This window comes from Ostrea edulis, chromosome 3 (assembly GCF_947568905.1).
Source record: "Ostrea edulis chromosome 3, xbOstEdul1.1, whole genome shotgun sequence".
Lineage (NCBI taxonomy): Eukaryota > Metazoa > Mollusca > Bivalvia > Ostreida > Ostreidae > Ostrea > Ostrea edulis.
The window spans coordinates 44,123,264-44,139,387 of NC_079166.1; the positions used below are offsets into that span (position 1 = coordinate 44,123,264).

At 34.2% G+C, this 16,124-nt stretch overlaps 2 protein-coding genes and 1 non-coding gene across 6 annotated transcripts in view; 2 read left to right on the forward strand and 1 right to left on the reverse strand.

The window, feature by feature from the left end:
- The window catches only part of LOC125673757 (polycomb protein eed-B-like), a 40,183-nt gene extending 30,631 nt beyond the window's left edge, over positions 1-9,552 (reverse strand). Inside the window, exon 1 of one of the 4 annotated variants that reach the window (XM_048910528.2) lies at positions 9,431-9,551. In XM_048910528.2, the coding sequence (XP_048766485.2) occupies positions 9,431-9,523 (93 nt within the window). In that variant the 5' untranslated portion in view covers positions 9,524-9,551. Of the gene's footprint in view, positions 1-1,379; positions 1,519-9,054; positions 9,076-9,430 lie in introns of those variants that run through there. The other 3 variants (XM_048910529.2, XM_048910530.2, XM_056157895.1) reach the window with 3 other exon arrangements.
- LOC125673756 (uncharacterized) lies at positions 204-3,706 on the forward strand. Its single transcript, XM_048910527.2, has 2 exons — positions 204-397; positions 520-3,706. Exons 1-2 carry the CDS (start codon positions 369-371, stop codon positions 2,534-2,536), a joined length of 2,046 nt encoding a protein of 681 aa, XP_048766484.2. The 5' UTR covers positions 204-368; the 3' UTR covers positions 2,537-3,706.
- A 1,632-nt stretch (positions 9,553-11,184) lies between the features above and the next one.
- On the forward strand, positions 11,185-11,258 carry Trnar-ucg (transfer RNA arginine (anticodon UCG)). Its single transcript has one exon. It is a non-coding gene; the product is annotated as a tRNA-Arg (tRNA).
- The last annotated feature ends 4,866 nt before the right edge of the window (positions 11,259-16,124 follow it).

A 16,124-nucleotide genomic window follows, 5' to 3' on the forward strand; every position in this document is an offset into this window, starting at 1 on the left:
AGAAGTTAAAAACTATTCCATTCTGATATATCAATAGGTCACCTGAGTTTACTTAGGTGACCTAAATATTATAAACAATGACACATAAAGGGTTTATGAAATACATAATCTCTACAAAACAATGCTCCCATAAAAAGATAATAATCAAATAGTTGTTTCTATCAATTAAATGTTCCTCACACGACTGGGAAGTTATGTGTAAGTTGATCGACACAGGTAAGTCACCTAGAATAAAATGAAATGAAAGTAGGTGAAATGGGACGGGGGTGTTATATTTAAGATGACATAGGGAAGTTGTCTAGATTAAAATAAAAGTAGGTGAAGTGGGACTTTCCACAACTGGAAATACCCAGAGTAATAAACTAGCAATGGATTCCTCCAGTTTAACACCCCAAATGTAAGTAACATCAAACCAATTATGAATTTAACGACATTTATTTTAAACTGAAAGCTACCATTAATTAATCTATTTCATCAAAAAAAGATTTTACATTATAGCTACTATGTCTATTTTGTCAGTGAAACAGGTATACAGCATATGTCAGAGTCCGTATTTGTGGGACTGTGTTGTACAGTGGGGACCTCACAACAGGTGGCAATGCGGAGAGATGTGACAGACATTCAGGAGATGGTGACAAATAAAGTAATGACAAGTAACATGAACACGAGGATGTTTAGTGGAAGTGAGAGAGAAGGATTCAGAATGGAGGGATCTGATATGGATGGCATGTTTTGGTTTAAAAACCACCGAGTGATCTGGGACTTATCTCAGACTCAGTTTTACAATGTACACAGACAATCCCTGATTCTCTCTGTCTCTTCTGAAAGTCCACCCGGATTTACTTTACTTCAATTACTGTCACCATGGGCAGACAGCAGAGTTTTCTCAGCATTAGTCACAATGAATGGTGGACATCATATATCAAGTTCTAAATACAGAGAGATCACATGTTCTGATATAATGCCTAACTCTACAGTACATGGTCCATGTGGCAGTGGAGTTATAGGGACACTAGAATATGATGATGCCCAGTGTTTTGCTTGTGACTTTTGGCCTCCGCTTGCCTCCTCATGGATAGACAGATGTCACACATGGCCCCACCCACAGGTTGTTAGGGACATAGTCAGAAGTGGATGTCACTTTGTAGCAATAGGACACAAATTAGGAAACCATGAAAGCAATGAATGGAGAATTTCATTTTCCCTGGCAGAACAAAAACTTGTGTACTCAATGAACCACTGTCAATTCTTAACTTATGGTTTGCTGAAATTGTTCTTAAAAGAAGTCATTAACAATGGATTACGTGATAATGAGAAATTACTGTGTTCCTATCACATGAAGACAGCAGTTTTCTGGACGATTCAACGAAACACAATACCTAACTGGTGTCCACAGAATCTCCTGAAATGTGTCTGGTACTGCTTTAAACTCATCCTTAAATGGGTGTATGAGGGAGTCTGTCCTAACTTTTTCATTCCAGAAAACAACATGTTTCTCAGTAATATCCACAGTGAAGCACAAAACAGATTATTTGTTAGACTGTTTGGTTTTTATGAAAAAGGTTTAGCATTCCTACTACACAGTCCCTCCCTCAGGTCTTCTATCATGAATGTCCTTTATAACCCTAGACTCAGTATTTGTACTGATGAACACACTCTGGTATCTGAGGTCGAGTTTGATGGAGAAATGTTCGGTGAGATATATGAAAATTATACAACAGCACCCTCAACAGGCCCCTACCTCATTATGAAATACTTAAACACAGTAGAACAGTTGACAATCTCACCCTTGACACAGTATCAAGTTGTCATGTTACAGGTACTTACAGCCTCCATCCTTCACAGTGCTGCTTTTACATTACAAAACATGTACAGCAACACCACTGAAAACAAGCTGATGTATATTGCTGACAGAATGTCCTGTCACATGTTGAAACTCACAGCCAAGTTTGGGTGTATTTCTTACAGGTTGTATATTGCAATGTATTATTACAAGACACTCAGGTACACAGAAGCTTTGTCTGTGATAGAGATGACAAAGGTCAACTTAGCTCAGCCATATGTGATGAATAACTGGACAGTAGACACAGAGAGGTATACCGAGGCTGTAGGGGGGCAGTCCTGGTCTACAAAGTTAAGACATGCTGTAACATGGAATATCATATTAGATAACAGAATCATTTATATCAATGAATTAATGACAGAACAGATGGTTTCCTTACAGAATCATATCCCAGAATTGTATATTCCACCCCTAGTTGTGTTACACATGCTGGAGTTCCTGTGTTACAGACATACTGACACAATGAGAGCACAAACAGCTCTTAATGATCTACAGGTCCTAGTTCACCATGATCAGGGGCTGTATGTAGATGTGGACTTAAGAGACATATCATGGCAGATCCTGGGTATCTGTCAACAGATCTCAGGGAACCTCCAGGCTGCTCTATACTCCTACCAACAATCACTCAGACAATATCCATACCATAAAATACAAAGTGCCACACTAATGAGAATACAAGAACTCTCTATATAGTATTGTACATTAATGTGGTTTTAACTAATGAATTACTGCTGATGACACTTCAACTGTCAACTAAGTCAAATGTGAGGACTTCAGATTTTTGTGTTATAAGCAGCTTAAGTTTCCTTTGTCTATTAACAATTAATACTCATTTTTATGCCCTTTTACACCAGGAGTGTAAAACACACATGTTGATGAGTACAGTGTAATGTAAAGTACTTGTGTACAAACTCTTAAGGTTTTTTTTTTGGTTTTTTTTTAGATTTATGTATCAACAAACAATCACTACAATGTCTAAATGTAAATTCATACACATATATGTTAGTCTAATTTATTATATTAGATTTAGTATATCCTCTTGCACTATTTAGTATATCCTCTTGCACTAACTGTCATGTTAAAAATGAGTTCTTTCCACTCTAGTTGATAAAGCAGCATTCAGTTTTAAACTTATCAATATTGCACATGTACAATGAACATCTTTGTTTAATAACTTCCTTCATTTTGCTTTCAATTGTACATTGTACATGTATTTATCTGGTTTATTTGGATTCACATCCTCTCCAACCCGATTTTGAATTGAAATCAACTTCATTAATGATTACAAAAAATAATTCCACTTTCATGTTTTGATTGCTATATGCACTGGACTCTGTAGTACAAGTCATAAAGATGCATGTATATGTATACTTCTAAACTATTTATGGCATATGGTGATGAAATGGATGTAAAGTGTTTCATAGACCTTCATTATTATGTTGGTGTGTTTTGACTTGAATATCTGTGGCACTTGTTACTTGGTATACATGTATGTAGTTATGTGTATTTTTCATTTTTGTCCAGTTGTTTGTTTGTTCCTTTCTTTCTTGTTTGACATACAGTGCTCCTTCGATATATTGCCAACTTTTGTTCAAGACGAATTTGGGCGATAAAGTGGGGGTGGCAATTAACGAATTCACAATTACCAACAATTCACTGAGAAATTTTTAAAAATTCAATATCATAAAGTTAGTTGGACTCCATTCTGTATAAACATTCAAATTATCTTGAGTTTAATTCAGGGGGGGGGGGGCACAATATCAATATATTGAGGGAGCACTGTACCGTGTATGTACATGTATCAAGCTATTCACTTGTTTCATTTTAGCTGTATTTTATTAAACTAGAACACAGTTATTTATAAGATATCAGTTGTTGTGAATGATGATAGACTTGAAAGTTTCCATTCATTTCTATTGTTACAGTAATTGATCAGCGTCCGTTGTGTAATAACAATTGAACACTTTCAACTGAAAACTACCATAACAATTGCTTTCAAACTTTCAAGCACTACCAAAACTTGACCAATTTCCAAAAAACATCACATCTGTAAAAAAAAAAAAATTATTGCATAGTCATGCAAAGCAGGGAGGCCTTTACCAAAATTGTAAATTTCATGATCTTTGGGGATAGAGGTTCTAACTCCAGGGTGGGACCCGTTATAATAGTATTCATGTGTAAAACACTTCGATAACACCATCTTTAATGCTATTGATACTAAATTCTGATTAAATTGACATTTAAAAGGAGCAAGTTTCCTTTCCCAAAGTTGTAAATTTCATTATCCAAGAACAGGGTTTTAGTTCCGAGTGGAACCAAAATTATTATAGTGAATATTGCATTTAACGTCATATAAACTTTATATTTCATTAAGCAATTAAAAATGCCGGAAGTCCAAGGGACTTGCCATGGATTATTGTATAATTAATTGATGAACAAAAACAAGAGGCCCATGGGCCACATCAATCACCTGAGTCTCCTTGGCCCACATCTAAAGATTTTCCATATATATTCGCATGGCCATAGTTTTTACAAACTTGAATCTGCAATATGTCAGGAAGCTTTCATGTAAATGTAAACTTCTTTAGCCCAATGAATCTTGAGAAGAAGATTTTTAAAGATTTTCTCTATATATCAATATGTAAGACTTTGATCCCCTATTGTGGCCCCATCCTACCCCCGGGGGCAATGAGTTTTACAAACTTGAATCTGCAATATGTCAGGAAGCTTTCATGTATATAATTCTTGAGAAGAAGATTTTTAAAGATTTTTTTCTATGTATTAGTATGTAAGATTTTGATCCCCTATTGTGGCCCCATCCTACCCCTGGGGCCATCATGTGATTTTTCAGCTCCTCTGGTCCAGTGGTTCTTGAGAAGATTTTTAAATGACCCTACTCTATTTTTGCATTTTTGTTATTATCTCCCCTTTGAACGGGGCATGGTCCTTCATTTGGAAAAAGTTGAATCTCCTTCAACCAAGGATGATTTGTACCAAGTTTGGTTGAAATTGGCCCATTAGTTCTGGAGAAGATGATTTTTCTATATATCTGACAGCATGTAAAACTTTTGAGATTCCCCTATTATAGCCCCACCCTACCCCCCAGGGCCATGATCTGTACAAACTTGAACCTACTTTACATCAGGAAGCTTTCAAATAAATCTCCACTCTTATGACCCAGTGGTTCCTGAGAAGAAGACTTTTAAAGATTTTCCCTATATATATTTGTATGTAAAAAATTTGATCCCATATTGTGGCCCAACCCTACCCCCCGGGGTCATGAATTTTACAAACTTGAATCTCCCCATGTCAAGAAGCTTTCATGCAAATTTCAGCTTTTCTGACTTAGTGGTTCGTGAGAAGATTTTTAAATGACCCCACCCTATTTTTGCATTTGTATGATTATCTCCGCTTTGAAGTAGGCATGGCCCTTCATTTGAACAAACTTAAAAGCCCTTCACCCAAGGATGTTTTTTGCCATGTTTGTTAAAATCGGCCCAGTGGTTCTGGAGAAGAAGTTGAAAGTATGAAATGTTTACAGACAGACAGATGACAGACAACGGGTGATCAGAAAAGCTCACTTGAGCTTTCAACTCAGGTGAGTTAAAAAAAAGTTTAATACTAGTAATGGAAATAAATAATGACCTTTGTGCACTTGAGATATGAAAAAATTAATTATATCAAATTTGAGTTTTAAAGGACATATTAGGAGTAATGTCAATTTCTAAAATTTCACATACGGTAATTTTCAAGGTCTTGTCTTAAAATTTAAAATGGAACTAAAAAGTAGGGGTTAGAGACCAAATTTTTAAATTATTGGCAAAAATATAGAATTTTTATACAAAATTTTGAGTAAATTAATAAAAAAAATTTTGGAAAAATATATTACCCAAATTAATAAATTACAACATTTGAACTAGTTCAAAGTCTCAACTACTTGTATTATAAAACTGAAATACACGTATAGGAATATAAAAATAGAAGATATATAGGACGAAACAGAAAATGTAATATCATGCACTTTTTGAATAACCACAAAATATAATCCCTGCAAAACCCTTTCAAAATTTGAATTGAAACAAATGTTTTCAACAGATAGGGATCAGTAATAGATGTGTAATATGTTTGCACCAATGGGATCAGTTATGAACCAGTAAATACTTACTTGCAGCATCCTGTGCAATTGTGCTCAAAAGCTCAGGAGCTAACTTCCTTAAATGACCCCCTGTTTTTGCATTTTTGTGATTATCTCCCCTGAAGGAGGCATGGCCCTTCACTTGAACAAACTTGAATCCCCTTCACATAAGGATGATTTGCATCAAGTTTAATTCAAATTGGCTAAGTGGTTCTGGAGAAGATTTTCCTATATATCAGCATGTAAAGCTTTGATCTCCTAATGTGGCCCCACCCTACCCTTGGTGGCCATGATCTAAACAAATTTGAATCTACCAGGAAGCTTTCACTTAAATCTCCATTCTTCTTGCCCAGTGGTTCTTGAGAAGAAAGTTTTTAAAGATTTTCTTTATATATATTTGCATGTATAACTTTCATCCTTAATTGTGCAACCAGGCCCCAACATACCCCCTATGCATCATCGGAAACCTACGGTCGGTCACGCTCTGTTAAACGGAGAGCGACCGACCATGGGTTTCCGACAATGACCCCCATGGGTCATGATTTTAACAAACTTGAACCTCCACTATGTCAGGAAGCTTTCATGTAAATGTCAGCTTTTCTGGCCCAGTGGTTCTTGAGAAGATTTTTAAATGAACCCACCATATTTTTGCATTTTTGTGATTATCTCCCCTTTGAAAGGGACATGGCCCTTCATTTGAACAAACTTGCATCCCCTTCACACAAGGATGCTTTGTGCCATTGTGCCAATTAAGTTTGGTTGAAATTGGCCCAGTGGTTGTGGAGAATAAGATGAAAATGTGAAAAGTTTACGAAGACAACAACAACGACGATGTCAACCACAGACAACAGAAAGTTTTGATCAGAAAAGCTCACGTGAGCTAAAAAGTATGGAAAAACTGTCAGTTATATAAAATTTGCTAAGTTCAAGGTCCATAACTCTTTCAAAAAATGGTCAGCAAAGCCCAAACTGAAACCAAATCTGTAACTCAGTAATATAATTATTCAAAATCAATTATTGCAAGGGATAGACAAAAATAGTCTGTAAAACTGTCAATTCCAAGATTTGCTAAGTTCAAGGACCGTAAATCTTTCAACAACATGATGCCACATCTGCAAGAAACTTTATCACTATGCCACATCACTGCTTTGTTCAAAGGAAACCAAAATGCTACAAGGGTCTGAAAATGGCTCAAGAAACCCCAATCTCAAACTCAATCTGTAACCTATTGATAAAAGTTCATATATATATTTCAATTCAATAGCTGCAGGGATTGCCTAAAAAGTCTATGGTTTCTGCAATATTTGACTCTCTCGGGAGTAATTAACTCATAAGAACGATTATTTTGAGAGCTCAAATTGGCTGGTTTTAACTTGTCCTTAAAGTTGTATTCAATTTTGCGTCCCTCTGGAATTTCTTGCTGATTGCTGCGTGTTGTGATAGAACTGCGGTCTTCTTTGCATCCCTTCCCTTTCCTTTAGTGTCTTCTTTCTGTTCAGAGTTTTTGACCAAAGTTGTCTTTTGTCACTGGTAGAATGGAGTGCAACTCTCTGCTAATCAATTATTATGCTGGCCAACCTGTATCAGTCGGCATATGTCATTCAGAAGGTACACTACGTAAAAATACTGACTGTACAAAAGTTTCTAACTCCTGATTCAAAATTCAAGTCTCTTCCTTGTTCGCTGGTAAGCACATAGCTTTACCAGGCTAGTCTGTAAAGCTAAAGGTGCACTTCTGTAATCTGAGTAGCAAACTTTTATAGTCTGGGTGGTGCCTGTGATCAAAATTTCTTCAGAATAGCTTCAAGTGGTTTATGATCATTTTCTACAATGTTCACTCTGTACGTGCACAGGGGCCTCAGGGTTGCAAATAACCACTCGCCCACTCGCAAATGCGAGTAATTTTATCTGTGGGCGACAAAATCTTAAGGATCTTATCGCCCACATGGCGAGTAAAAATTTTGTCGGACTTTTCCGGAACCCGACCGGGGTTTGACTCTACTTTTAAATGCACTTTCGTTTTCACTATTTGCTACCGATAAAACGTTTTCTAGAGACAGACTGTTCATTGGATCAACGTCATAAGAAGACGCGCGATTAGATTCACGATGTGGAAATTTATACAGGGGGTACCTAACCCAGTAGAAAAAAGAAAAGCAGACCGCAAGGAGTACTTCGTTGAGTATGACAGGAAAAGAGCAAGAAATTTTAGTGCAAAATGGACAGAGAATAGAACATGGCTGCTCAATACCGAAGCGGGTATGATATGTAAATGGTGCAGTAAACATTGTCATAGTAGTGATCCTAAATCAAGTTTTATTAAGGGTTGTCAATCTTATAAAATAGACGCAATTGTGAAACACGAGGAATCAAAAATGCATGTTAGATCAAAAGAAATTGAACAGTTGCAGAAACCGGTTCAGAAATCAGAGGCAGCAAACATTTTGGTTACATTAAATAAATGTAACACAGAAAAACTAGAAAAAATGAGACTGAAAGTGAATATGACATTGATAGTGAGGATGAAGAGAGAGTATTTGAGAGATTGCAGGAATTGGAAATGGAAACTGAGTTCAATTAAATTAAAACATCATGTAAAAAGTTTTTTTTCTTCTTTGTTATTGCTTTCAACATTTCATTGAAAATGTGGGCCCCAAAATATCAATGTGGGCTAGTAAAACTTGTTAAGTTAGGAGCCCACATGGCCCCTGGATTTTTAAAATTATTTGCAACCCTGTTGTATCTGGGTTCTCTCTTCCACCAATATAAAAAAAATTGGGCACTACCAGATAACTGAAAAATTGATGAGTGTGGCAGAAAACAGCAAAATAATCAATCAAACTGTGTACTAGTAAAAATATTCCAGGCCAACCCTCACTGTTAGCAATTCTTGTTCCCCCATTGGCTTTTTCCCCTATTTGGGCCCAAGGGTGAAAATGAAAATTCTGAAACCTTATTACACATTCACAGGACACTGCCAATCATCTTCCAAAACACCATTTGGCTACTGCGTAAAATGAAGAGGAGTTCTGGGAACCAGGTTTTTGTAGAAAAATTTCGGTGGGTTTTTTTTTACCTCCATTTGGGCCCCAGGATCTACAGGACACCACCAATCATCTCTCTAAAACTGATTTGGCTTCTGCGTAAAGTGTAAGAGAAGTCGTTGGGTTTATTTTACCCCCATTTTGTCTCCCGGGTAAAATTGAAAGTTCCAATCTACAGGACACCACCTAGCATATCCCAAAAGATTACTTGGTTACTGTTGAAAATAAAAGAGGAGTTTGGGGAAGAAGAATTGTGACGGACGGATGGACAGACAGACGGACCGGGGTAACAATGATATAATATATCCGAGCTTTCTTCGAAAATTGCTGGTAATAAAGCCTCATTCAAAAATATATATAGTGATTGCAACAAACCAAAATTAGGGGCCGTATATAAAATTTCGTCACCTGATCATCTCCAGATCCATCTGTATTTAAAGTTAGAGACATTCGCGCTTTCTTTGAACACACGTTCGGCACATTGTCTTCGCTGTCCGACATTTTTAAACACTTAATATTGTCACGTGACAGTCACATGATCAATTATATATATTGGCGCGTACTTTGGAAATCGTGGGTGTTTTATAAAATGCTTTTTACTTTTCAATTTTTTTTTTTTATTTTCAACTTTTTAAATATGTGCGTGAAAACTCTTCATTTTTTATTATATTTATTTATAGAATCATTTGAATGTTGAGTTTGGGAAATTGACTGATGATGCAATTCAAGGAAATACTTAAAAGATTTCACAACTACTGTGTAGATGTGTATCACTAATTTTTACTTGTAATGTAATCATCGTTAATAAGACCACGTAGCTTAACTGAATAGAGCACCCGACTTCTAATCGGGTGCCGATAAATTAAATATTGCGCTATTTGAAATGATATATATTGTATTGTATTGTTTATGCATGGCTTTATAAGCCTTGCAGCTTATCAGTATAACACACACAGAGTATAACACCCCCACCCCCACCCCCCTACAATATGAAATTAGAGAATGGACATACATGAAGAGATATAACTAATATAAAGTTTACATAACACACAATTTGACAATTACTGGTTTGTCTTCATTAATCATCAACCAAGTAAATTTGTCCTTATTTGTTAAATAGATAAAAAAAATTGTTGAGCTTGTATATAAATACCCATCGTCGGTTACCCACGGGTGCTTCTATTCGATTCTCTCCATCATCACGTATTAGGGAGCGTGAGTGGACTCGAAACCGTGGTTTGCGACGATGGTATATATACCATTAAAAATATATTTCTCTCTTCAACATAGAATGGACAATCAGTAAGGAAATGAAATTCATCTTCTACACAACCAAGGTTACATAATTCACATATTCTTTTGTTTCTTTCTAAAGAAATCTTCTGGCCAGAAATGGTTTTTATAAATTTATATCTTCCTCTTTCAGTTCAAAGGTCATGTGCACTAATTCGAAATATATATAGAGTTTTTCTTCTAAAAAATATATAACTTTCCATATTTGAGCACCTTTGTGCGTACATGGTGTATGAAAAGGGTGCTATATAAATATGGTATTATTATATTAAAGTTTTCTTTATACGAAAAATATGTTGTGAGTTTTCCTGGTTTCTGACCCTCTTCACGTCTTTTTGACCAGTAAAGTAGAAATTGTTTCCGTACCTGCATGATTCTTCATTTATTTATTGAAAAAAATGAGAATTTGACATTTCTACAATTGGGTACCAAGATGCATAATACATGCGCGTGGGCAAAGAGGAAAAACATCATTCATATATATATAGATATAGATATAAATATATACACACACACAATTGACTTCTAATTGAACTCGGAAAGAAACAACATTGCGCATATAAAACACTTAATCGAAGTAAGAACCTTGAATCCTTATATAATATATATTACTGATAGTATGATTTTTGAAGAAAACATGATGTAACTTAACATAATAATGATGTTACTTTTACCCATGAAGCCATGTATATGCAATCACTCTCGACTAAACCAGATATATTTTACTATATTTATTTATAGAATCATTTGAATGTTGAGTTTGAGCAATTTACTGATGATGCAATTCAATGAAATACTTAAAAGACTTCACAACTACTGTGTAGATGTGTATCACTACTTTTTACTTGTAATGTAATCATCGTTAATAAGACCACGTAGCTTAACTGGATAGAGCACCCGACTTCGAATCGGGGTGATGCGAGTTCGACTCTCGTTGTGGTCCAAAACTTTTTTATGAACCGTGTCTTTAATTGTCTTTTTAAAAAGAACTGCCGATAAATTACCTCAATATTAAATATTGCGCTATTTGAAATGATATATATTGTATTGTATTGTTTATTGGCTTTAATAAGCCTTACGGCTTATCAGCATAATACACACAGAGTATACCCCCCCCCCCCCCCCCCCCCCAAATGTATACAATATGAAAAGTGGAGTGAATATTAGAGGATGGACATATATGAAGAGAGTTAGGCTATATAACTAAAGTCTACATAACACACACACACACACACACACACATAAGCAATGAAAAGGCCACGACACTGTTGGTTATTTAAAACTCAAATTTTCGACGCAACCCGCTTCTTTATCAAGAGACATATATTACATAAACAAACAACACGAAAAAACGACAAGTATCAATAATCTACATTGGTAACAAGAATGATACACTGTTGTAAAGTGTGTTTACTGACGATGGCGTAGAGAGTTTATATATATATATATATATATATATATTATATATATATATATATATATATATATGTACACTGTATCTATATATATCAATCAATATATCAGTATTATACCAGCTATGATGATTTTTGCAGTTTTAAAGCATCACTTCTTTTTCTGAAAGTTTTAACTAAATATTCACTCAATTTGACAATTACTGGTTTGTCTTCATTAATCATCAACCAAGTAAATTTGTCCTTATTTCTTAAATAGATAAAAATTTTGTTGAGCTTGTATATACCCATCGACGGTTACCCACGGGTGCTTCTATTCGATTCTCTCCATCATCACGTATGAGGGAGCGTGAGTGGACTCGACACCGTGGTTTGCGACGTTGGTACATGTATATACCATTAAAAAACATGTTTCTCTCTTCAACATAGAATGGACAATCAGTAAAGACATGAAATTCATCTTCTACACAATTAAGGTTACATAATTCACATATTCTTTTGTTTCTTTCTAAGGAAATCTTCTGTCCAGAATTGGTTTTTATAATTTATATGTTCCTCTTTCAATTCGAAGGTCATGTGCACTAATTCGAAATCTATATAGAGTTTTTCTTCTAAAAATATATAACTTTCCATATTAACGTTTTCTTTGTACGAAAAATATGTTGTGAGTTTTCCTGATTTCTGACCCTCTTCACGTCTTTTTGACCAGTGAAGTAAAAATTGTTTCCGTACCTGATTCTTCAGTTGTTTTTTGAAAAATGAGAATTTGACATTTTTACAATTGGGTACCAAAATGCATAATACATGCGCGTCGGCAAAGAGGAAAAACATCATTAAGATATATATATATATATATATATATATATATATATATATAGATATAAATATATACACACACACAATTGACTTCTAATTGAAATCGGAAAGAAACAACATTGCGCATATAAAACACTTAATTGAAGCAAGAACCTTAAATCCTTATATAATATATATTACTGATAGTATGATTTTTGAAGAAAACATGATGTAACTTAACATAATAATGATGTTACTTTTACCCATGAAGCCATGTATATGCAATCACTCTCGACTAAACCAGATATATTTTACTATATTTATTTATAGAATCATCTGAATGTTGAGTTTGGGCAATTTACTGATGATGCAATTCAAGGAAATACTTAAAAGATTTCACAACTACTGTGTAGATGTGTATCACTAATTTTTACTTGTAATGTAATCATCGTTAATAAGACCCCGTAGCTTAACTGGATAGAGCACCCGATTTCGAATCGGGGTGATGCGAGTTCGACTCTCGTCGTGGTCCAAAACTTTTTTATAAACCGTGTCTTTAATTGTTTTTTAAAAAGAACTGCCGATAAATTACCTGAATTAAATATTGCGCTATTTGAAATGATATATATTGTATTGTATTGTTTATTGGCTTTAATAAGCCTTACGGCTTATCAGCATAATACACACAGAGTATACCCCCCCCCCCCCCAAATGTATACAATATGAAAAGTGGAGTGAATATTAGAGGATGGACATACATGAAGAGAGTTAGGCTATATAACTAAAGTCTACATAACACACACACATAAGCAATGAAAAGGCCACGACACTGTTGGTTATTTAAAACTCAAATTTTCGATGCAACCCGCGTCTTTATCAAGAGACATATATTACATAAACAAACAACACGAGAAAACGACAAGTATCAATAATCTACATTGGTAACAAGAATGATACACTGTTGTAAAGTGTGTTTACTGACGATGGCGTAGAGAGTTTATATATATATATATATATATATATATATATATATATATATATATATGTACACTGTATCTATATATATCAATCAATATATCAGTATTATACCAGCTATAATGATTTTTGCAGTTTTAAAAGCATCACTTCTTTTTCTGAAAGTTTTAACTAAATATTCATTCAATTTGACAATTACTGGTTTGTCTTCATTAATCATCAACCAAGTAAATTTGTCCTTATTTGTTAAATAGATAAAAAAAACTGTTGAGCTTGTATATACCCATCGTCGGTTACCCACGGGTGCTTCTATTCGATTCTCTTCATCATCACGTATGAGGGAGCGTGAGTGGACTCGACACCGTGGTTTGCGACGATGGTACATGTATGTACCATTAAAAACCATGTTTCTCTCTTCAACATAGAATGGACAATCAGTGAGGAAATGAAATTCATCTTCTACACAATTAAGGTTACATAATTCACATATTCTTTTGTTTCTTTCTAAGGAAATCTTCTGGCCAGAATTGGTTTTTATAATTTATATCTTCCTCTTTCAATTCGAAGGTCATGTGCGCTAATCTATATAGAGTTTTTCTTCTAAAAATATATAACTTTCCATATTAAAGTTTTCTTTATACGAAAAATATGTTGTGAGTTTTCCTGATTTCTGACCCTCTTCACGTCTTTTTGACCAGTGAAGTAAAAATTGTTTCCGTTCCTGATTCTTCAGTTGTTTTTTGAAAATGAGAATTTGACATTTTTACAATTGGGTACCAAAAATGCATAATACATGTATGCGCGTGGACAAAGAGGAAAAACATCATTCACACACACACACACACACACACACACACACACACACACACAAGTGACTACTAATTGAACTCGGAAAGAAAACACTTAATTGAAGCAGGAACCTTAAATCCTTATATAATATATTACTGATAGTATTATTTTTGAAGAAAACATTATATAACTTAACATAATTAATGATGTTACTTTTACCCATGAAGCCATATATATGCAATCACTCTCGACTAAACCAGATATATACGAGTATATATAATATAATATGTTTGTTTAATATCAGTGTCAGATCGAAAGGAGGGTACGTGGGTTGCAACCCCATCCCCCCCCCCCCTTTCGTTGAAACTTGTAAAAGATATTCTTATAGGCCCCCCCCCCCTTTCTTGAGCGGAAAAGGTACAAACTATGAAATTATTTTGGGTAAGACATCTTATTTTTTCCAGCAGAGGTATGGGAATGTTTATTCCCAATTTTGAGTTGAACAAATTCATTAACTGTTAGGTTGAATACATCACCACTCTTTTAAAAACACTGAAAAATAAATTTTGGATTGATGTATTCAAGTCGTACATTACATTACATAGTCTTATTGATGAGTCCACTGTTGCTGCTGATTCACCTCTATTTTATAACCCACAGATTCATATTGGTGGAAAACCGTTTTTTAATAAACAAATGTTTGACAGCAACATCAGACTGATTAATGATATTATTAATGAAGATGGTTCACTTTTTAGTTTTAAACATTTTTGTGATATTTATACAAACATTAGGATATTTTTTTTTAGAATACAACAGCATTATCCATGCAGTAAGAGCATGGATAAAAAACTCAGACCCTGGAAAAACATCATGAAGCTCACAAGTCCATTAATTATGACAAATACTTACACAATTTTGAAATGTTACAAATCATTTTTTTTTTAATGAAATTCTTAATAAAAATAACTCGGTCTCAGCTGGCAAAAAGAAATGGAGTGAGCTTTTAGATGAAGACGACAGGGAATGGAAAATAATCCACAAAATACCCTTCAGAGTGACAAAAGACTGTAAGCTCCACTGGTTTCAGTACAGAATTATAAACAAAATTTTAGCAACAAATTCATTATTGTTCAAAATAAAAAGAATAGATTCTAAATATTGCAACTTTTGTCACTCTGAAGAGGAAACAATAGAACATATTTTATGGGAATGTAATTGTTTACAATTATTTCTTGTAGAATTCAAACAATTTTTAGAAGACAAGACTGAGCGACAGATTACAATTACAAAGAAATCCTTTATTTTAGCTTGTATTAAAAATAATAGTGATATACAAAACATTATTATTTTATTTCTGAAGTATTATGTCTGTGACAGGGTGATATTTTTCTAAAGTAAATATATTATTTCATTATTTAGATTATGAAGATTAGTACATGACAAAAGTTGTCTTTACTTTTAATTTATTTTATGTACAACTTAATAGTATATGCAAATATCTCTAAAGTTATTTATAGATTATGAGATCATAATGGTCAGTAATAGCACCATGTAAATATTTATAGAATATAGAACTCTCCAATTTCATTGGTTGTCTAAGTTCCCTCTCTTTACTATTGTTCACATTTTGAATTGTCTTCTAAGAGTATAGAAGTGTTTTCTAGAAGATTTTCCAGAAGATTTTCCTAGTACAATTTGACTGTAAGTAAATATGACTTTCTTTTGAGTTTTTATGATCATATATAATTCAAAGTACATGTGCTTACTTTGAATTAATACATTTGCTGAATAGTTAGATTTTATGCATTTTCTATGATGGTAATTGAGTAAGAGTG